The sequence below is a fragment of the Penicillium mononematosum genome (assembly GCF_028829835.1).
Source record: "Penicillium mononematosum strain IBT 11891 chromosome Unknown utg000002l:1.0-8112719.0:1.0-8118358.0, whole genome shotgun sequence".
NCBI lineage: Eukaryota > Fungi > Ascomycota > Eurotiomycetes > Eurotiales > Aspergillaceae > Penicillium > Penicillium mononematosum.
The window spans coordinates 4,866,391-4,888,940 of NW_026643272.1; the positions used below are offsets into that span (position 1 = coordinate 4,866,391).

The window sequence follows — 22,550 nt, forward strand, 5'->3', positions numbered from 1 at the left end:
TGTCTTTTAATCGCCTTTCTCGTTTCCTTTCGTCACTATGCATCACTACTATGTTTTCATCTGTATATCGAACATGGTTTTCATCAATAGGTTCACTTGGTAGTTATGATTCAAAAATACCAGGCTACATTCAACTCGAATTTGGATTAGACGTGAATCAATGCTGATTCCCCCAAAGTAGTCGACCTGACTTTATTATGCTGCATATATTCCAAGGTTGGTCTTTTATATCTCTTCAAACGAGTAGTCGACACTCGCGTTCACTTTCACGCTCTCTCCGAGAGCAATGTTGACATTGCTAGAAACATTGATGACTCCGGTGCGTACATATGTAGGCCTTTTTGGTTGAACGAGATGACATAGCTTGGATAGGTATGTATATCGTCTCGTCGATTTTCCAATGACTACATGTAGCGATGAATATATATTGATACCCAACGTGCTTTCTATATCCTGCACATTTACTGTCAATATACCTAGTTCACTCGTAATACGTATCGGACAAGAACCATAAAAAGATACAAAAGCCATCGCCCGGAATCCGGAGCTTGAGATCAAACGGCACTCGAGCTGAGGATGGACGGGGATCCAAGAGGCATGCGCCAATGTCGCCAACGACAACCGCTAGGCCAAGTGCCCACCCATCCAGTTCTACACCGAGCAGTGCCATCTGTCAAGTAGATTCAAATTAGAGAATAGCGATGCGAATTACTAGATTGCCTTCATATCGAAATGCCGATCTTGCTTGGGGAAAATGTTACCAAGCTTGTTCGGAGATAGTCTTATCAGTGCCAAGCCGGATCTTCACTTCTTAAACATGAGCCTTTCTTAACTTCAATCCCAAGCAACTTGAGCTCGCAAATCATGAATAACGAGCAGTTTCGCCGGCTACTAGCCGACCAGTCATCGTCAAAACCAAAGGACCAGAGCCCAGCGCCTGGTCGCGATACGTCGCGTGGTGGCGCAACTCCGGGCGGGTCACTGGGGTCGCGAATGCGGTCCAGTATTCCCATGACACCGTACGTCGCTTGATTTGCAGATTGCTATGATTTCTGAGGAAGCTAACAACCATGACCTTTCTATAGACGTTCAGTTACTGGTGTGGACTTTGCTCGTCAGCTCTTTGACCACCGTCGCGAGGGCGATCGACCTTCGAAGCGATTCAAGTCATCCGCCGCGCCCAAGGGTACCTCGCTACCGACCGGCTATCAGGATCGTGCGAAATTGCGCAATGCGGAGGATGAAAATGAGAACAGCACGGGTCTGGAGGCGCGTATCAAGGCACTTGAGGATATGGTTAAGTTGGGACAAATCGACCAAGCTACCTTCGACAAACTCCGCCGAGACCTCGGAGTCGGAGGTGACCTCGCAAGCACACACATGGTCAAAGGGCTGGATATGGATCTACTGAGAAGGGTCAGAGCTGGCGAGGACGTGTCGCAAACGGCCAAAAAACCTGCTCCGCCCCCCGAAAAAGAAGACGCAGATGAGGAATTCGAGCGTATGATGGAAGAGAAGGCGCTCGAGGAGATTGCTGCTGCACCTAAGCAACAGAAAGAAAAGAAGAAGGGGACCATGGCACCGCCGCCTGCTAGGCCTAAGACCCGCGATGAAATCCTGCGGGAATTGAGGGCAAGCCGGGCTGCTGCCGCACTTGCTCCGCCGCCGGAGTCCATACTCGGCTCAAAATTCAAGAAGCTGAGCGATGGAAAGCCAGAGAAGAAGAGATTTGTGGAGCGTGATGAGACCGGTCGTCGACGCGAAGTGCTCCTTATCACCGATGCGCAAGGAAACACGAAGAGGAAGACTAGGTGGCTTGATAAGCCAATTGAAGTGCCTGAGCCTGTCGCAGGAGACCTTATGATGCCCGATGCAAGTGTCAAACCCCTCGGTATGGACATTCCAGCTGATATTGCTGCCCGTGCCGCTGCACAAGAGGCACCCGAGGATGACGACGACGACATCTTTGCCGGTGTCGGTGATGATTACAATCCTCTCGCTGGACTCGAAGACGAGTCATCGTCTGATGAAGATGGTGAAGTGGCAGATTCGGCTGCTAGAAAGCCTGAAAAGGCTTTTGTCAGCGAAGAAGAGAAGAAGCCTGCTACGTCTGAAACAGCACCTGTGAAACCCAAGAACTACTTTGCGACTGGGACCTCGACTACAGTAGAAGAGGAGCCTGTCGACCGATCCAACCCCCTCACAAAAGATCCAACCATTCTTGCCGCCCTCAAACGAGCTGCAGCCCTCCGACAGCGCTCACCCTCGGCAGAGGGCGAAGAAGATCAGTCTTCTGATAAGGCCCTTCGTAACAAGCGCTTCATTGAAGAAGCACGCCGGCAAGACGCCATGGATGCTGCAGATATGGATATGGGATTCGGAGGCAGCCGTAACGAAGACGGAGAGGAGGAAGACGATGGTCCCCTGCTCGACTTTGACGACAACGAGCGAGGCGGGAAAAAGAGAAAGCGTGGCCCCAAGAAGAAGAAGGGTGACAAAGATAGCGTCACGGATGTTATGCGCGTTGTCGAGGGTCGCAAGAAGGAGGCTTCATGAGTGTTGTCATTGGCAGGAGGTCTTGGGCCTTCCATTGTCCCCTAAATGTACTTTCTACTATGGAATCGAGTAGCCTGCATACTAGGCTATGTCTTCTCTACTTGTCTACCGAATTTCATCATGGCGCGGAGGCCATTCGATCACCAGCGTTTACAAACTGTTGGATTCATTTTCCTGACTTGGTGAATATCATTATAATGAGATTACATCTACGGCACATCGTTCCATATACTCCACGTATTTTATATACAGGTACTCACTCGGCTGCGTATCCAGCCTTCACTAGAGACAACATAGGACTTTGGTAATTCTGAATACCTAGTTCGCTCGATAGAGACGACCTTGGGTAGACGCATTACAGCATTAAGAATATTCCCATGCCTTTTCTAATATCTCGTTTGAAGGTTATTCTCTGCCCTGTAGTCCCCTGGACACTGCGTCACCATCTACTAAGCCCTGCTTGTACGGCTCAATGTATTTACTCCGTCGATATCTTCGGCGTCGGACGTGTATGAGATGAGTGCTGGACTACGTGGCTAACGTGTCCATGTGATGTCAGGCTTAGGCTTTGTCTAAAGAGGACGTGTGTCTCGCCTCTGCAGCTGGCTATAGATGGCTGCATATCTTTATAATACTGCACAGGATATCAATATACGGACGTAGATACATATGTACCAATATATCCAAATGGGAGACACTGGACTTCCCAGACTGACTCTTGGACTTCGTTGTCGCATCTCCTTAGACAGGTATAGCCTGTGTCCCGAGACATGGGACATGTTAACTTAGTGAGGGTGGTACTTTCCCTATTTGAGACAGCCCTACTAGTAATTAGCTACTTTTCCCAAAACAGAAGGAACCCCCAGCTTCACTCCCCAGCTTCAACCTATAAATCCCCCCCCCCCCTCTTCTCTTCCGATTTTTTTTTCCCCTCCTACATCCATCTTCCTTCTATCTTTCCATGCACTTTCCATCCACTTTCCATCAATCTTTCATCCCCCCCTGGGGGATTGGACTTTTGTCCATCATTCATGGCTTTATGATCATCTTTTCTCTACCATCCTCTCTTCTTCTGCGTCTATGCGACGCGTCTACACCATGGTCCTCTTGGTGGCCCCCAGCTGGTCACATCACCTGGGCCATGTTCACTGGTATGTTCCTTCCACCATTTGTTCCTTCCACCATTTGCTCCTTCCACCATTTGTTCCTTCCACCATTTGTTCCTTCCATTGCTTCCTTCCATCCCTTTCCTTCCTATGTCTCGCCTTGTTGTCTCTGCTTCCCATTGTGTCCCATCCCAACCACTCCATGTGTTCGTCTCATCCTGTGGCATTGCTTTCGCACCTCGGTATCATGGCATCATGCCTGCCTCCTAATACCCCATCGTGTATCTATGCTTATCATTCCTTCATGTCCCACATCAATGAACGATGTTGGAACCTGTTGTCCTGTTACTCAGCTAATGAATTACAGAGACCAAAACACGAGTCCATGCTTGTGATCCATGTCGACTCTGCTTGATGTCTTCCCTCTGCTCATGGGATGAAAGCCGTTATGGTGACCCTTCATGGTTCAGGTGAGAACTCTAGCGTTATCAACCCCACAGTTCTTTTAGCTCGCAATAAGTGGAAGACCCCACCAGTCCATTGGCTGACGCAGGGAAACTTTTTCTCCTCTGCTTTTTAGGGATCTGACTTCTGCATTATCCATCATACACACTCTTGTCTCGCCAAGTGGCGTTTGATCTCCACACCAGGTGAGAACTCCAGCGTTATCAACCCCACGGTTCTTTTGGCTCCCAATGAGTGGAAGACCTCACTAGTCTAGTAGCTGACGCAGGGAAACTTCTTTTTCCTCTGCCTTTAGGGATCCATCCAATCAACTATTTCATTCAACCTATTCACCCATCCAGTCAACCACCACCATCATCCAGTCCATCATCCATCCAGTCCATCATCCATCCAGTCCATCATCCATCCAGTCCATCATCCATCCAGTCCATCATCCATCCAGTCCATCATCCATCCAGTCTATCATCCATCCAGTCCATCATCCATCCAGTCAACTATCATCCAGTCCATCATCCATCCAGTCAATCCATCCAGTCAGTCAACTATCCAGTCAGTCAACTATCCAGTCAGTCAACTATCCAGTCAGTCAACTATTTAGTCAGTCAACTATCCAGTCAGTCAACTATCCAGTCAATCCATCCAGTCAATCCATCCAGTCAATCCATCCAGTCAGTCAACCATCCAGTCAACCACCATCCAGTCAACCACCATCCAGTCCATCACCCATCCAGTCCATCATCCATCCAGCCAAACAATCCAGTCAATTCGATCTCTATACTAGGTGAGAACTCTAGCGTTATCAACCCCACAGTTCTTTTAGCTCGCAATAAGTGGAAGACCCCACCAGTCCAGTGGCTGACGCAGGGAAACTGTTTCTCCTCTACTTTTTAGGGATCCATCAAGTCAACCATCCAGTCAATCCATCCAGCCAAACAATCCAGTCAATTCGATCTCTATACCAGGTGAGAACTCCAGCGATATCAACCCCAACGGTTCTTTTGGCTCGCAATAAGTGGAAGACCTCACCAGTCCAGTGGCTGACGCAGGGAAACTGTTTCTCCTCTGCTTTTTAGGGATCCATCAAGTCAACCCTCCATCCAGTCAATCATCCAGTTAACAATCCGCTTCGATCAACCACCTCGGTCAACCACTTCAACAAACCAATTCCAGCCTGACTGTGGCGGGCCTTTTGGCTTCAGGACAATCGGCAGGCTGGTCTGGTCAACCTACCACCTCAACTAACCACCTCGATCAACCACATCCAGCCTGACCGTGGCGGGCTTCGGCTTCAGGACAATCGGCAGGCTGGTCAACCAATACACTTGCTTTTCAGGGATTCGATTTCTGCCTTCTCTGCCATACTTATCTCGCCCTATTGAGTCCATCTTCATACCAGGTGAGAACTCCAGCGTTACTTCAACCAACGGTTCTTTTGGCTCGCCTCAACGAGTGGAAGACCTCACCAGTCCAGTGGCTGACGCAGGGAAACTTCTTTTTCCTCTGCCTTTAGGGATCCATCCAATCAACTATCCAATCAATCCATTCACCCATCCAGTCAACCATCCAGTCAGTCGTCCAGGCAATCGTCCACCTCGATCAAACACTTCAACAAACTACATCCAGTCTGACCGTGGCGGGCTTCGGCTTCAGGACAATCGGCAGGCTGGTCTGGTTTAGTAACCACTACAATCAACCACCTCGATGAACTACCTCGACCATAACCACCGTTCTCCTTGCCCCGTGGCCGTCGACCTTCATACCAGGTGAGAACTCCAGCGTTATTTCAACTCCATGGTTCTTTTGGCTCGCAATGAGTGGAAGACCTCACCAGTCTAGTGGCTGACGCAGGGAAACTGTTTTTCCTCTGCCTTTAGGGATCTTGACATTCTTTGAGCACTTTGCCATATCGAACAGGACCTTGCGTGTGATGAGTGTTGACCACAGCCTGCAATACAGGCTACACAGGCCATGGCATCACTGTCAACGTCACCGTCAAAATTCATATCAACGTCAAAAACAGAGGCAAATATCTCCATCCGCACACCTACATCTTCAGGTAAGGTCTCTGAGCGGACAACACATGGAAAGGAGGTTGAATACAACCCAAACGGACAACCTCCACCACCCAGCCTCCTTAGATAGTTAGATAGAGTTCCGCGATGATGGACCTTACCAGCTTTTGCTGACGCTTGTTGGGTTTCTAGGTCCATACCAACTGCCAATCTGACTAAATCTGCCATCGACTCAAATTTCATTGGCACTCGAGCGAGTGCTCAACTCAACTTCTGATTAATGTTGATCAGGTCACCTAGGTAGATTCTACCCCCGCCCTCAAAACCGTACCATGGGCTAACCACGACCAGGTCCGTTTTCTCTGAGCATGGATAGCCCCACAACACCTGAAACACATTCGGTGATCTGAATGCGATAAGAAAGTGACATTGAGTCATTCCGGCTTTGTACGTGTCGGTTCACTGCTGGGTTACCGTGGTCTGGTGATGAATCCCATGTCGCTCCTACTTGAGCCACATGACGGAGACCACCGTCAAGTATCGGAGATCGGTCCCATTTCGCTGGGCCCACTCATCACAAGGATAATCCACAAGCGCAATGAAGTGAGTTCCCGAGGTTGGCTGGATGGGTGGAGCTTATCTCGATCGCTTGCAAATTGTCCTTGGGATGGGCTGGGTGATCAGTAGGGGGACTGCGTAGATCCGTTCCCTGACAATATGCTCCATTAAAGACTGCAATGCATGACTTGGCAAACGGGCTTTGGGACACAGAAGTCAGCGTTGTGATCAGCTGGATGCAGCCGGGGACAGACGGTGGCCGTTTCACGAATTTTGGGGATGTCTTCTGGGACATGACTGTGGTCGCCATTCAAGGGCTTGATGGCGGCAACATGTGGAATTCATCATCGGGTCATTGAGACTTGGGCATCTGGCAAGTTTGTTACGGGACAAACCATCTATCTGCCTTCAAATGCAGAACCGAAATGCAGAGTCAGTCCTGAAACATAACCGAACAATCACTTCTATCATACAACACCATCTCAAAAACGAGGAGCAACAACACGGCCGTTACCAGAAGAGCCTCCAACACTGCCGGGCACCTTTGTGAACATTGTCGTGCTTTACTTATACCCTTGGGCAACATCACTCACACCGAGAGTCCAGCGAGCCATTAATATGAGCAATACCAACACTCCGCAGAGTGGCAAGGCAATGAGTGAGCTCTTGCTCACCGAGCGAATCGTCGAATACGATGGATGGACTTAGATGATGATGGATGGACTGGGATGATGTTGGATGGGCTGGGATGATGATGGATGGGCTGGTGGCCACGTTCAAATTACAGAAGCGGAATTGGATCAGCAGTCAATCTGAAGAATCAAAACTGAACATCATACAACACATTGACCTTCAAAGAATTGAGCCTATTCAGGTAGAGCTACGCCTAATAATTGCTTTTCGGGATATAGTTGGGGAACAATCAAGAGAAAATAGCCATTAGCTTCTATTTTGTTAAGGGTTTCTCGCCTCCACAACCAAGAAGCAACATGGAACCCCTTCGGTTGAGAATCCCACTTTCGGAAGATGTAGACTGCCTCCTATGCAATCAACTGCAATAAGGCAGTGTCCGTAGCATTGATTCTCTGTTCACATCCCCGATTTCCATTTCCCCTCTGCTTAAACAACTTCAGATCGATGTTAATTGGCTCTATTTAGAGACACTTAGATACGCTTATTCCCACCCATGGACGTTCTGGGCAAGACAGCATGGTATCGCGGAGCAAAGAACACCGCGGTAGTTAGATGGAATGTATTCGGGCAGGGTTTTCCATTAAGCATTAAGGATACGTCTAACCGACTAGGTCACGAACAGAACAGCGCTTTCCCCTGTATCCACACATCCATAGAAAGGCGCGTCCGCAAGATGGGTGGAGTTTGTAACACCAGCAGAATTGCCCCCAACAGCCATGCTGAAGTTGATGAACTAAGCACAATTCCACAACTGTTTCGCGATATAGGAGCTCAGGAACTCCCGTTTTACGCACACGAAGGAATGACTTGTAGCAAGCGAACAGATATGTGCAGGTCAGCGCGAGGCAAACTTGGTCGGCGAATTGAAGGAACGTAAAGAGTATGTCCACTATCTCTGGTGGAATCTTTCGAAAATTGTCTGGTTTCTTATTCGGATGCCGATGGAATATGGATTTTATCTTGAGAATATATTGAGCCATATTGGATGGAATGAGAAGTGAGGGAAAATGAGATTTGCGTCTATTTCTCTTTTACGTTGAACGGCGTCATCAACCAAATGTGGGTTTATACCATCTTAGGCTTTCCCATTTGTCTCTCTTCCTCCCATACTGAAGCAATCGATTCTTTAGATATTGCCGTTATCAGCATCACATCCCCGCTAGCCGAGCTTATGAATGATATCACTATGCGATTAGACTGCAACTTCCATCGCATATCATGCTGGAAGCATTGAATAACCTCTTTAGTTTTGACGGCCAAGAGACAGATCCAACATAAATTCCCACGTTGACACAAGGTTGTGGATCATGGTCCGTGCGTCTCTCAACCTTGGAAAGCTTACTTCTGCCCAGGTGACTTCTGACCTTCTGACTTCTTCCTAGCAGCAACTCTCCAGACGATTTCGGCGACTGGCGCAAAAGCTGATTTACTTCCATGCTGCTTTCACGTTCATGGGGATACAGGTGCATCATGACGGAGACCGCAAACGTATCAAGGCAGCAGCACCGCAAACCACGTCCAGAAAAGCGGCAAAAGCGGCCGCAATTGACACATTTCCTCTGTCTCCCTCTTGTAAACACCAAATCTCTGCCACAGCTGGAGGCATCGCTCGCAGCCTTCAGAACAGCACATCTCGCTGAACCTGGGCCAGCTACTCAATCGTCCTCCAAGGAGGGGGACACCTTCCGCTTGGGCCTTCCCAGCGCAGCCTTTCGTCCACTGGGCACAATTCACCTTACTCTTGGAGTAATGAGTCTCGCCAGCCAAGAACGACTCGATCAAGCTCTTGCTTTTTTCCAATCCCTTGATCTGGCGGACGTAATGAACGAGGCGGAGCGAGCCACCACTCACACACAACAGAACAGCACCCTTCAGCTGTCATCGCCCTTGACTGTTTCCCTCGAGTCATTACATGCCCTACCCCAAGGCAAATCAGCAACCATACTACATGCTTCCCCGGTCGATCCTACAGGCCGCTTACTTCCATTTTGCGTAAAGCTACGTGACAAATTCATCGAGGCTGGCTTTATCCAGAATGAGCTCGAGAGAAGGCCAGCAGGAAGACAAAAGAATCCCCGCTTTGTCCAAGACAGCCTTCAGGCCTCCGGTTCTACTACCGTTTCTAGTGATGCGTCTCTAAACCAACAAGAAAGCCAAAATTCCTCTGAGCCCCCAGACGTGTCAAAAACCCCGGACCCATCCATACCTGTAATAACTCGAGAACCAAAGCCGCGACCACTCCTCCTGCATGCTACTCTTGTCAACACAATTTACGTCAACGGACGACGGGGCCAGAACAAAGATGCAAATGGCAAATATCCTCCCAAACGCCTAACATTCGACGCCCGCAACCTGATCTCACAATATCGTAATTACTACTCTGATGACAATCGAACTATCCCACACCCAGCACCTGCTGGGTCTTCCGAGGACACCGAAAGTGACCACCGCCATACGGAATCGTCACCAATCCCTGACGCCGACATTATTTCCTCCGAGCACAGAAGCCATTCGGCCGCTTCCCTCCCACCGCCGCGGGGCTACCCTTTCATTTGGGCGAAGGAAATCCCTCTGGATACTATCTGCATCTGCGAGATGGGCGCCAAAGAATTATATCCAGGTGTCAACGACGATCATGGTTTGAATGAACGCCTTGGCGGGGAATATACGGTCGTTGCAGAACGGAGTCTAAATCCATGACCTGACATCACGGCCATTCTCGAACACAACGCACTCTGATAGCATTCGACAGCAAATTATCAATTGGGAATAATACATGTAAATAGAATCATTTTGGACATATTTATGAGAAAACTAGATTGTTTAAGATATTTGCTTCCATTTCTGTATTGCTAGTGATATTAATGAGTAGGCTAGATCCCAAGCCTGCTTGGGTTGTGGATGGTATGTATGCTGGGGATTGCTCATCGTGAAGTTAGTTGTGTCGAAGTGTAGCCCTGCGTCGGCAGCACAGCGAAGAGAGGCCCTATGACCTCTTCTTAGGGCATATCTGCGATATTTTGACGGGACATTGAAAGCCAGAGGGCTAATTACCCCAAACCCGGGTCCCGTGACAATGGCATGAATGAGGCCGAGCGCGGTGAATTGCTGAGCTGAGATGAAACGGCATCTTGGGTGCGGTTGAAAGAATGCCCCACAATCAGGTACCTCTGAATCATCTCAACCGACTCATGATGGTCTCCTGTCCCCGTTCAACAGACAACTCTGCAGCCTTAGCCTTGATGGCGGTAAGCATGCTGCGCTCGAAATCATCACGGGTGCGCAGCACAGCCTCAACCCACGAAAGCTGCAGATCCCAGTACTCAAGCTTGAATGCTTCGTAAACCTCCACAAGCGCGGGGCCCTTTTCAGTAGTAAGGAGACGAACAAGCCAATCAACCAGGCGCCACTTCTGCTTGATAGTACCCTGAAATGAGTCAGGGTAATTCTCGAAGAACGCAAAGACAGTAAGGACGTCGTCCTTGAACTTGTCTGTGAAGGGGTCGACGTTACGGCGGAATTTAACACCCTTGTTGCGCACTGCAGACAGGTACCGCACCAGCAGCTCGTCCGATAGTTCCTCGACCAGGATCTCGGCCAGGGATGGGTGCAGCACGGAGGAGTAGTCTGCCATGTAGTCTTCAAAGGTGGAAGTAATACGCTTCATGGCGAATTCACCGTACCAGCGGGACGTGTAGAAGTCTGGTAGCACGGTGTCCAGATCGACCCAGAAGACAAGGCTCACGAACTGCGCCAGGCAGTGCGTGCTCAGATCCACGTATCCATCGCGCAGTGAATCCAGCTCGATGGTCGCCGTGGTGCCCATGTACTTTGGTGTGACCATAGGCTCGAAATCGGATTTGAACCGCGTCAGGTAGCCGAACTGGTTGCCCTCCTCGTTGTCGTCGATGCAGGAGATCTGGTCGTTGGCTATGCCAATCAGCCAGTCTTGTAACAGCTGTACGCCTTCTTGGTCCGCGCCTTCTACTTGGTGCTTTGCGCATTCTTCGTCCACAAGTGCCTGCCATGCAGTCTGCCGGTTCTTCAGGGCACGGAACATAGCGTCGATGACGCCTTCTACCAGGTCTGCGCGGTCTGATGCCCCTGATGCCATGACTTGTTCGTGGAGCATGCGCCACATGTCAGCCAATGTCTTGGTGCGGAAGTGGCCTTCTGCATTGTTGTCCAGGGCATCTGCGGCACGTTCCACGAGGGACTTTTTGTCCGCGTTGAAAATGCGGTCCATCCATTCTTCGACGGCGTTGATGATGACGGCCTGCCACTTTCGGACTAGTTCTGGCTCGCGGTCGTCGAGAACGTTGGGTTGGAGTTCTGTTGATGCCCAGCCCAGCTTCTTCATTTTCTTATAGTACTTGTCGCTCCAGTGGATGATACTGAGCAGATTATCGGCTGGAAGCTCGGTATCGTCGATCAAGCTGAGCAGGAAGTCATGCATCATCTGATGATAGATATCGGTATATGTTTTGAATATCTTCCATTTCTTCGGGACAAGGCTCTGCATGCCTTGCTTGACCGTGAATAGATCATTGAAGTACCACCGGAATTTCTTTTCCAGGTTCTCTGGATCTGCAAGGAATTGTTCGAGGGTCTCTTCGAATTGGCCCTGGGCGTAAAGCTCGATAGCTTGGATGAATTTGTCTTTGTAACCCCGCACAGTCTTGGGACCAATGTTCATGGACTTGAAACGACTTGCGAGGTCCTTATGGTCTTTCTGGGCCTCTTGCAACGCCCGAACCGTATCATCATTTTCTCCTCGTTCAATACAACAACAGCGAGACGCACAACCATGCTCTTGTTATCTGCCTGCACCAGGGGAATGAGGTTCATGCAAGCCGTGCCAAGGTGGTCATCAAACCACTCAATAACGGAATCCAACCTGTTAAAGTACTCTGCCAGAGTCTCTTCAGAGCTCGGATCCTTCGCCTTTCGAATCTGGTCCATAGCCTCATCGCGGAAATCCCTTAACCGCGAGATCTGCATATGAGCACGCAGAATATTAGGCTGGTTCTCCATATCGTCATCATCGTCTTTGAGCAAATCCTCGACTTCCTGGATATCCGCGTCGAAATTCTCCAGCCCCCGTTTCATCATAAGTGTAGCGTCGAAATGTCGTTGGATCCGCGCAAGTTGGTCAATCTGCGCAAAGTCCTCCACGCTATCCTGCGACTCGGCGCACAGCTTGTCGATCCCTTGAAGCTCGTCTTTCGTTTTCGAGACTTGTCGCTGGCCCTCAGTTAGAGCACCAATGCTGCGTTGCACGGCCTCCAGCTGGTCTCGCAGACCTTCACGCAATCGTGAATCAACTGCCGCCTTCTTCCGTAGGTATTCCGCTTTAAGCCCGCTGATCTTGTCTAGATCCTCCGGGTGCCGCAGGAGGTCTTCAAGTCGCGGCAGTGCGACCGTAGTCTCAATGTTACTGGCTTGCGCCATGGTCACGGTAAGGTTATCAGGTATCTCGTGGTGTCGTTGTTCCGGCTCAATCGCTCGAAGCTAGGTCGAGGGGTGAGTTGTCAACAATGCGGGCATGGGGCGTTGCTTGCGGGAAGTAACAGCAGCAAACTATGAAATGAATCCAGGTACTGTCACACTTGGAAGAGCGCAGCCCATAGTCTCCGCTTTCAAACTGCGAAATACTATATCAACTATCACAGGCCGATAGATTGTCGTCGCTGCTGTCATCCGATCGGGGCAGAATACACACGTGACCTACCGCCTTCTAATTGAATTTGCGGGATCGCGATAATCTCCAAGTCCGCGACGTTTCTCCGCCAGATCACAGGATCAATTACGCTGCAGATATCGGTTGCGAATTCTCATTTACCGATATTCGGATATCCCTGCGTCTACCGCGCTCCAGCCCACCTATTCCGAGTCCGATTCCGCGACTCCGGACAACCTCCAAACCATACCATCCAAAGAACAACATCCGAATATCAGATCCTCTCAATTTCCACAAATCCAACATGTCCTACTTCCGCATCACCCTCATTCGCTCCGCAATTGGACTCCCGCGCCGCTCAACAGACGTTCTCAAGGCGCTTGGCTTGAAGAAGCGTATGGCAACAGTCTTCCACAGCGTCTCGCCCTCCGTCGCGGGTCAAATCATGAAAGTCAAGGAACTTGTCCACGTTGAGGAGTGCCAGTACCGTCTCACAAAGCAGGAGGTGCATCTCGAGCGCAAGCCTGATCCTGGATACTATATCGAAAAGAGCTGCGCTGAGCAGCGGGGAGAACTCGGTGGTCAGTGATTGATTTCATTGAGCTTCGCGTGGAATGACATGCTTTTCAGACTGGATTTCCTTTTCACCAGTCTCGAAGACTGAGATGAGGTTTGAGGCTTTTGAAATGCCTTCCAGTCGGACGGATGATTGATCGATTGGTCGATCGCGTCCTCTTTTTTCTGTTTTGGCTTTGCTTGCATGGAGCGGGTTGCTTTGTTTTCTCTTTTGGTCATGTACTCTACGTCCACATCTATCGGGCGAATGTCTTTCCGGCAAACTATTGTATTATATGCATTATTACCGTCTAGTGGAATCCAACACTTGAAACAATATGTGCAATTCGAAAGAACTTGGATAATGATAACGCCACTGCACCAGCAGTTTAGGTAAGGACAGCTAGAACGCACCAGGACTATGTCTCGGGAGCAGTCCGGACAGGCCGAAGAAAATAAGATACAAACAAGAAACCGACATCTTCATGCCAAGACTCATGCTTTGTACAAAGTGTCCAAGAAGCCTTCTGCCAGACGGCTGACGACACTCTTATCGGGAATGCTGCCAGCCACACCGTACAGAGCAGAGGTATCACCACGCTTGAGGATGTAGGATTTGCCTTCGCGCTTGCGCTGCTCAGCCTTCTCAAGCTCTTTGCCGATGACTTCAGCCAGATCAGCAATGAGCTGGTCGACAGCTTTGGCAGTGGGAATAGTGAAGGCACAGTGGATGGCCGCGGGCGATTGCAGGGCATTCAGGTGCCAGCCTTTAGCAGACAGGTCATCGGCGATATCATAAATGTCAATGGCACCGTTCTTGCTGCGGAAGGCGACGACACTGACGATGGGGTTACCGATGACCTCCATGTGCAGTGAGATGGTTGCGTCGGTCCGAACGGCTGTCTCGAATTTCCGTGCCGCGTTGATGATATCGGTGCAGCTGTTGATGTATCCAGCTTCGCCGACGCTCATGAGACTGGCCCAACAACCGGCGATCAGAGCGCCAGGCGGGAACCCGCCACGGAGGGAGAGGCATAAACTCCACCGGACCAATCGGGGTAGATGAAATACTGGTTGTTTCGGTATGATTTGTTGCGGTAGATCAAGACAGAGTTACCCTTCGGCGCGAACCCGTACTTGTGGGTGTCGACACTGATGCTGGTCACACCAGGTTGGCGGAAGTCAAAGCCACCCTCTTCCTCGTAGGGCGAGGGGAAGCCGGCCTTCTTGAGGTGGGCAATGACGAAAGATCCCAAGCAGCAGTCAACGTGGAGAGGGATCTTGTACTTGGTGGCCAGATGCGACAGACCGGGGATATCGTCGACAATGCCGTGGGGGAAGTTAGGTGCTGATCCGACAAGAAGGACTGTGTTTGGATTGATTAAACGGCGAACAGCGTGCACGTCAACCTTGAACTCGGGCTCCGGGCAAGGCACTCGGTGCAGCTTGATCTTGAAGTAGTTGCAAGCTTTGATAAATGCCGCATGTGCCGTATCGGGAATAATCCTGCGATGACTGATCAGTCCTGCTGGTCAATACTATAGTATCCCTACATGAACTTACATCTCGGGCTCAGTAACACCGCGCTCCAGGAAAGCCTTTTGCCGGGCAGCCAAGCAAGCCATGAGAATAGACTCGGTGCCACCGCTGGTGGTTACACCGGCACCATCCGTGGGGGCATTGAAGAGAGCGAGAACCTAGATCAGACATTAGCCCAAATGCTCCTTCAAATACTGTACTGCAGAAATAAGAAATAATCATGCATACCATAGCAACCACCTCGGCCTCCATTTTCCGAACACCAGGGAAGACATCCGGATGAATCGGATTCGCGACACCAAACTGCCCAAAGGCCTCAGCCTGTAGCTTCAACAGCTCCGCGCCTCCATGGTAAACGGCGCCGCTAACGCGACCATCTTCCCAGCGGGTATGTTCAAGTCCAGCCAACTTGTCAAGTTCAGCGCGGACCTGCTCCGGCGACCAACCCTTCTTGGGCAGTGTAAGATACCGTGTAACATCCGGCCCAGAGTTAACCAGCTTCGACTCGAGATTCGTGATAGCAGTGCTCACTTGCTTATCAACCTGGCCGCGGACACCAGGGACGCGGAGGAAGATACTGTAGCAGAACAGGCGGAGCGAGATGTAGATGTTGCGGATGCTGCCGAGGATGCCGTAGCCACGGATGGAGTAGAAGGTCTTGCGCGTATACCGAAGGATGAATAGGATAAATACGATATTGCGGATACTGTGTTGAGGAAAGGTGTCAGTGGTGATTGCCTTTTGCCTTTTGTTCTGGGCCCCATTCCGCGGGGAACGGGGGAATTACTCAACTTACAGGTCAAGGTTCGAGGCAGAGAGGTGCGCGCTGGACACCCGGCCGTAGCCGACCAGCTTATTCTGCAGGGCAACTGGCAGCATTGAAGAGCTCATTGTTTCCCCCTAGAAATATTCCTGCAGTAATGATGGGTGGGAGTGGCGATGGGGAGGTTTCATTTCGTCAAAGTAGTACGTTAGTACGTTCTGACTGGTTGAGTCTTAGCGGGCCTCGGCTCCCACATGAAGCAGGCGCTCAACGTTTTGCATATAATGACAGGACATCTGGATATCCATACATAATATATGTATAAAATTTATGTATTCATAGACTTGAAATAGTATTTATTCCACATGACAATGATTCCTTACAAGTTACTAGATTGACCCTTCATAGACTATGTTCTGGTCTTTCTCCACTGACGTAATTGCTCCAGACTACGACATCCACAGCTGCTATATAGAAGCACAACAGTCTGGCGTTCAGAATAAGTTATTGCCTCTTCTGCGCTAAATGTACAAATTAAGGAGAACTCTTGTCTCCTAGCACAAATGTGGTTGCTCTCCCAAAAGACAAAGATGGAAAAAAAAAAAGGAAGACTTTTCAACCCCTTATATGGAACAAAATGTCAAAACAAATGAAAAAGCATCAAATCATGAGGTATCTGCCACGTCTTTGCACAAGCCACTGTGAGATAGCATGTCACAATATATGTATTGGTGAAAGGAAATCGCCTATACAGGAAGACCGGCAGCCTGGGCCTCAAGGAGCTCCTTCTCCTTGGCGGCAAATGCGGCCTGCTCCTCAGCAGTCAGGTCAAGAAGGGGCTTGTTCTCGCCGGACTTCAGGTTACGGTGGTAGGCACGGATGATGCTGTCAGCATCATCGACGGCAATGGGACGAATATCAGCCATGGCCTTGATCTTGGCAGTGCACTCCTTGTATTGAGCGTCAGTCATCTCAAGATTGAGCTGCTGGGCACGCGACTTGATGGCGTTCCAGCCGGTCAAACGGGAGGCGAAGTGGACGTAACGGGACATGCCGAAGTCGGCGGGGTTGATAATCTCGTAAGTGCTGGGGTTGTTGAGGATAGCCTTGGCGTGGATACCAGCCTTGTGGGTGAAGGCGCAGAATCCGGTGATGTAGTTGTTGAAAGGAATGTTGACCTCAACGGCCTCGGCGACGAGGTCCTCAATCTCCTTGAGCTTCTCGAGCTTGTACTTGCTCTTGACGTAGTCGCGGTCGGCGACCATCATGCGGGCCATCAGACCACCGAGAGGGGTGATACCGTTACGCTCACCGATACCGAGAACGGAAGTATCGATGTGAGTGGCACCGGCCTCGAGGGCACAGAAGGCATTGGCAATGGCACAGCCAGTGTCGTTGTGGAAGTGAGTCTCAATGTCACAGCCAACAACACCGCGCAGGACACGGACGAGCTCGTAGACCTGACGGGGGAAGCACAGCCAACGGTGTCGGCAATACCGACACGGTTCACACCAACCTTGTCCACAGCGGAGTAGATTGACAGAAGGTCGACCAGGTCGGAACGGAAAGAGTCCTCACTGGAGAAACGGATCTCAATGCCCTTAGACTTGACGAACTCGATAACTTCAATGGCGGCGTTCTTGATGTAGGTCATGTCCTTGCCGTGAGAGTGCTCACGGAGGTAAGAAGAAGTACCGATAACAACATCACTATGCAAAGTCAGTTTTCTGAGTCGCCAAAATAGAGGACAAAATGCACAACTCACACTCCATCAACACCGGTCTCGACAGCAATACGGGCATCATCACATATGGCAGCGAATGTGAGTGAGAATCTAAACAGGTTATTAGATACCAATAGTCACGAGACCCGATCAAAACCCTAACGTACCTTAGCCTTCAGGCCGAGCTTGCAAATGGCCTCGCAATCCGCACGGGACTGCTCAGAAGCACAGGGACTGGTGAGCTCGATCTAAGTAATTATTTTGGTTAATCTCTGTTTATGGATATGAACCATTCGTTTGGCCGATGACTCACGTAGTCCACACCGAAGTCATCGAGAGCCTTGGCAATCTCGATCTTCTTGGCGGTATCGAAGAAAGCGTTGGCGAACTGCTCTTCCTCACGCAAAGTAGACTCAATAATCTGGAAGCGTGAGACATTGCTAAGGAAATCGGTGACGCCAGCGTCGTGGCCGTAGGGGTTGCGGGATGCGGAGGGGTGGGGGTTCTGGCGAGTTTCAATGCCAACGAAACCAGAGTGGTCGCCATCTAAATGAAAGTTAGAGGGCAATTCTGGCACAGTGGCTTTCAATTGACATACTGGCAGCGACGGTGGCAGGAGCACCATTGGGCTCGGGGTCGGCACCGGGACACATGGTGCAGATGGTGGGGTTTTGAGTGTGTAGAGTCGAGATGGGAGTACGAAGTGCGGAAGTTAAGGATAATTCGAATTAAAGATCGAAAAGGAAAATCAAGGTATTTAAGATCTTTGTAGTAAGAAATGAAAAGAGAAGAGTCATAAATTCACAGCGCCGAAGTAGTGGGCGGTGAATCCGAGTAATGGGCACGCCCCTCCCTTTCGACGGCAAAAAAGAAAATTTTGATTGTGGAGAGGTGGGGGAAGTATATTTTGGAGTTGATAGGATCAAATCTCCTGACGGATTTCTACAAATATACAAGGTAAATTTGGTATGATATGATTTGCTACTCAAATTGTCTATTTCTAATTACTTTCTTCCCCCGAAATTTCTGATTGAAACAGCATGTGTTATGCAAATTTACTTCAATTGCTAAGAACCGACATCGGACCTCACCTGGGCACTTGTGGGGTTCTGACTCATAAGTCCACCTCAACTTCAACTGATAATGATAACTTTTTACTGATATATGCAGTTGTTATATAACAGCGATACTATTCTTTGTTTTCAAAATGAGAGACTCAAAACATTCTATTCTTACTATCCACAAAGTGCTATGCAAACGGAAAAGTGATGTCATCATCATTTCCGGTCTTCTAGTTGGCTCGAGACAAGGGCTGGCATATGATCTGCGTAGATCTCAAATTATAATGTCGACAATTTGACATGCTGTGAAACGCCGTATTACAAGAATCATTCGAATTTTACACGTTTAAATAACCGTCTATAACAGGTTATTATTGTTTAGGGGCCAGGCTTTTCCTATTATTAAGCTTGCCACTCAGGTGCAAGGACACGCTCACTAAGCATTGCGTGGAGCCACAGCCCTGGAGGTCTAAGACTCCTACATATGTGTTTATAAAAGACTTGTCTATCAGTGGACAGGTAGTGATGCACCATTACTTATCCCAACTACTCCAACTTCTCGAAGCAATTGAATGTTATAGTGTCTTATGTTTCAAACTAAATTCAACTCATACCCAGGTGTAAGCCCCAGATGGGTAGTGATGTTTACTTCTCTTCAACCATTTGATATCACCACCGGTCCTCCAGGGCCTGTATTTACGTTGTAGCTCTATATACTGTAATCTATCCACAACTGGGTCAACGATAACCCTAAATCGTTGTTCAGGCTCGACAAGCACCTCAATACATATGTACAGATGCAAGATCAGCGCTGCCGTTCAGTTTGGCATCACTTCTGATCTATATTGTACATTTCAATCCGAATGCATCCAATCATCTCCCGCCGACGAAATCCGGAATTATTTTAATTCTAACCTTTTTATAGAGAAAGATGGGTTATATATATAGAGGTAGGAAATGACCATAACGATTGATTCATATTCTAGGAATGTGAGATCAGATGCTTTTCAATATCAATTTCATACAAAGTATTCCGTTGAATCCGATACATGCATTAGATCTTCTATCCTTACATATGTACTATTCAACAAAGTTGGAAAATATATAACGTCCAGCACCAGCGCATCTTGGCCATAAGTAATATCTAGTCTTTAAGAGACCCAATGGCAACAAAACTCGACATGTCTACATAGTATACATGATACCAATTGTTGACATACGGCACCTAAAGTTGTGGGGTCGGGAGCTTTATGCAAGTCAGAATCCACATGGACCAAGATGATTTGCACTCAAGAAAAAATATAGTCGATTGCAATATAAATAAAAAGACATGAGATGTATCTGGAATTAATCTGGAACATTCTCTGAACTAAAATTGCATAGGGATGCCATTGGTGCAAAGAGGGAGATGTGTGGGAGTAAATTAAAGTGTTGTGGTTGGCCCGCGCTCAGGCCAGCTGTCTTCCCAACTCCTTCTGAACACCATTCTTCCTCTTGTCTCTGACTGTGTCAATTCTTATCCGCCTTTCGGTCATTGGTAAGTGCCTCGATAAAGCTCCATCGTATTAAACTTGATTCATCATTCCCGAAACCTGTCTCACTAACTTGTTCCGCGCCTCAGCCCTCAAGATGCGTTTCACTTCGCTCGTCACCGTCCTCCCTGCTCTGGCCATGGCCCAGGAGCAGATTCCCCTCGCCGACCGCGTGCAGGGATGGTTCAACCAGGTCAAGTCCTACGTGCCGACAGCTGCCCCCGTTGCTGCCCCGATGGAGAAGCTGGCCGAGAAGGTTACCGAGAAGAGCGTCACCAATGTGTCCATGGAGAACTGGAAGTCCATCCTTACCCCAGGACCCCAGGCGGAGGACTGGTTGATCTACACCACTGGTGGCAACAAGACCTGCTTCGGTCGCTGCGGAACTGCCGATAAGGCCTTCAAGGTGGGTTGATGTTTTGTCCCGGACGCGTCTTTTTACCAAGTCTCAAGACCCTAACATGTTCGCAATTCCCAGGAATCCGTCCTGTTGTTCTCCGCCGACCCCACCTCACCTAATCTCGGATACTTGGACTGTGAGGCCAATCAGGTTCTATGCGCCGCCTGGTCCGCCAGCGCTCCCTCTGTCCAGTACTACCAGGTCCCCAAGGAGCCGTCTGTTGGCGAGGAGCGTGCCCCTACTCCTCTCCACAACATCTACCTGAACTCCACCACCGTCACCCCCGAGACCATCTACGAGATCCACGCCAAGAAGACCTACGAGAAGGTGCCCGCCTATGAGGGCGCTCTCCACCCCGTTGACGGCTGGGTCGCTAAGTACCAGCTCAACATCCCCATGGGATACGTCATCTGGGGTCTTGGTGCTGTCCCCAGCTGGCTGTTCATGATTGGTATCAGTTTCTTCAGCCGTACCATGATGTAAGTTGGACTTGATTTATGCTTGTCGTTTGTTATCAGTCTAACACCGGAATTAGGAGCCGTCGCGCAGGTCCCACTGGAAACGTCCCTCGTGCTGCCGCCCCCGCTGGTAGCGCAAACTAAACAGCCTCTTTTGGTCTATGTTGGTGTTCTGGGTTGTATATAATCAGTGGTAGTTATTGTGACGCGTCCAATATACTACTTGGGTTGGTTTGTGTTCTTGTTGGGCAGACATCTATCGGGGATGGAGCCTCTCCGATCTTGGCTTTTTTCCAGCTACTTTTTTAATCAATGTATCCCAGAAATCTAGCGGGATTTTGTAACAGATTCACCGAATGCATTAGTAACTCTTGACATCCCGAGGCCAATCTCGCCTCTGTGCCCAGAATATTAGTGATTTGTATACCTTTCCAAGATCCCAAGGTTGTGGCCCCTTTGCTACCCAATCTATGCTGCGCCCTATTGTCATAACGCGCTTGCTGCCCCACCCTGAACCAGCGTGCTCGAGGTTATAGTCATCGCCCGATTCAGAGTCACCCCGGGGAAGACCATGTGGATGCTCCCCATATTATCCCTTCAAAAATGAAAGCATTGAACTGCTCCATTTGTCAAAATCGATATCCAAGATGCAAAGGTGGTCAGAATCTACATTCTAACGCTTTTTAACTGTCGTCGGCACCGTGGGTCTACCCCAGAATTGCCCCCGCATAGCATAATCGGCTCGGGACTCCAGGGCTGGGTTCTGGCACCGAAGCTTCATCTCCGAAGGTTAGATATAGCCATGCTGCATGTCAATAGAACAGTTTCGATGCGAGCACTGCGACACTTTGCATGACTTGAATACCGATGACATGAGAGAAATCGATTGGACCAACCTACGTACCCCAGACTCACACTCACAGGTGCACTGGTATGGATACCAAGCACCGAACTATTCTCCGAGGTGGTCTAGACTAACCAACTGCCAGGCATTGACAATGTCGCAATAGGTCTCTAGAGTCTTTACGTGATGAACAAAAAAAAGCAAATATTGACAACAGGTGTAAGGAGTAGCAACTTGTTTGTGCCATTTCTGCAGCTTGTTCTACAGCTTCATTGTTTTCTCGGCCTGTTCAACCAATCTTACACAACTAATACACTTATATAAAGGGCGGGACACTTGCCCATGTGGGAGTTTGTGGTTTCTCATGTATATAATTTCTACTTTGCCTTCTCTCACCAACCAATATCAAATATACATCTGTCCTTACCAAGGCACGAAATAACAGGAACTACGCCCAAGCTCGGCAACGACTCCAGTCTTCAAGTCTCGCCAAAGGACTCAGGTATCCTCGTCCTCTACTAGTATTAATTGGTTATTACTAACTTGATTTAATAGCTTCATCTTTGACAAGGACCACTCGTAGTACCTAGGTATAAACTGGCTAT

At 49.3% G+C, this 22,550-nt stretch overlaps 8 protein-coding genes across 8 annotated transcripts; 5 read left to right on the top strand and 3 right to left on the bottom strand.

The window, feature by feature from the left end:
* Positions 1–864: 864 nt before the first annotated feature.
* N7519_003655 (uncharacterized protein) lies at positions 865–2,556 on the top strand (the record flags this gene model as incomplete). Its single annotated transcript, XM_057290433.1, has 2 exons — positions 865–1,019; positions 1,086–2,556. The coding sequence occupies 2 exons, from the start codon at positions 865–867 to the stop codon at positions 2,554–2,556; spliced, it is 1,626 nt and encodes a 541-aa protein (XP_057151635.1).
* A 4,320-nt stretch (positions 2,557–6,876) lies between these two features.
* N7519_003656 (uncharacterized protein) lies at positions 6,877–7,056 on the top strand (the record flags this gene model as incomplete). The annotated part of the gene is made up of 1 exon (XM_057290434.1): positions 6,877–7,056. The coding sequence occupies one exon, from the start codon at positions 6,877–6,879 to the stop codon at positions 7,054–7,056; it is 180 nt and encodes a 59-aa protein (XP_057151636.1).
* A 1,804-nt stretch (positions 7,057–8,860) lies between these two features.
* On the top strand, positions 8,861–10,090 carry N7519_003657 (uncharacterized protein; the record flags this gene model as incomplete). Its single annotated transcript, XM_057290435.1, has 1 exon — positions 8,861–10,090. One exon carries the CDS (start codon positions 8,861–8,863, stop codon positions 10,088–10,090), a length of 1,230 nt encoding a protein of 409 aa, XP_057151637.1.
* A 475-nt stretch (positions 10,091–10,565) lies between these two features.
* On the bottom strand, positions 10,566–12,841 carry N7519_003658 (SNARE-binding exocyst subunit SEC6; the record flags this gene model as incomplete). Its single annotated transcript, XM_057290436.1, has 2 exons — positions 10,566–12,099; positions 12,147–12,841. The coding sequence occupies 2 exons, from the start codon at positions 12,839–12,841 to the stop codon at positions 10,566–10,568; spliced, it is 2,229 nt and encodes a 742-aa protein (XP_057151638.1).
* Positions 12,842–13,374: 533 nt separating this feature from the next.
* N7519_003659 (mitochondrial 54S ribosomal protein uL30m) lies at positions 13,375–13,659 on the top strand (the record flags this gene model as incomplete). Its single annotated transcript, XM_057290437.1, has 1 exon — positions 13,375–13,659. The coding sequence occupies one exon, from the start codon at positions 13,375–13,377 to the stop codon at positions 13,657–13,659; it is 285 nt and encodes a 94-aa protein (XP_057151639.1).
* Positions 13,660–14,120: 461 nt separating this feature from the next.
* Positions 14,121–16,055, bottom strand: N7519_003660 (sphinganine-1-phosphate aldolase DPL1; the record flags this gene model as incomplete). Its single annotated transcript, XM_057290438.1, has 5 exons — positions 14,121–14,601; positions 14,676–15,131; positions 15,189–15,322; positions 15,393–15,870; positions 15,961–16,055. The coding sequence occupies 5 exons, from the start codon at positions 16,053–16,055 to the stop codon at positions 14,121–14,123; spliced, it is 1,644 nt and encodes a 547-aa protein (XP_057151640.1).
* Positions 16,056–16,673: 618 nt separating this feature from the next.
* hcsA (homocitrate synthase) lies at positions 16,674–18,303 on the bottom strand (the record flags this gene model as incomplete). Its single annotated transcript, XM_057290439.1, has 6 exons — positions 16,674–17,387; positions 17,444–17,636; positions 17,693–17,761; positions 17,867–17,898; positions 17,964–18,196; positions 18,249–18,303. The coding sequence occupies 6 exons, from the start codon at positions 18,301–18,303 to the stop codon at positions 16,674–16,676; spliced, it is 1,296 nt and encodes a 431-aa protein (XP_057151641.1).
* Positions 18,304–20,340: 2,037 nt separating this feature from the next.
* On the top strand, positions 20,341–21,245 carry N7519_003662 (uncharacterized protein; the record flags this gene model as incomplete). The annotated part of the gene is made up of 3 exons (XM_057290440.1): positions 20,341–20,649; positions 20,722–21,122; positions 21,179–21,245. 3 exons carry the CDS (start codon positions 20,341–20,343, stop codon positions 21,243–21,245), a joined length of 777 nt encoding a protein of 258 aa, XP_057151642.1.
* Between the last annotated feature and the right edge of the window lie 1,305 nt (positions 21,246–22,550).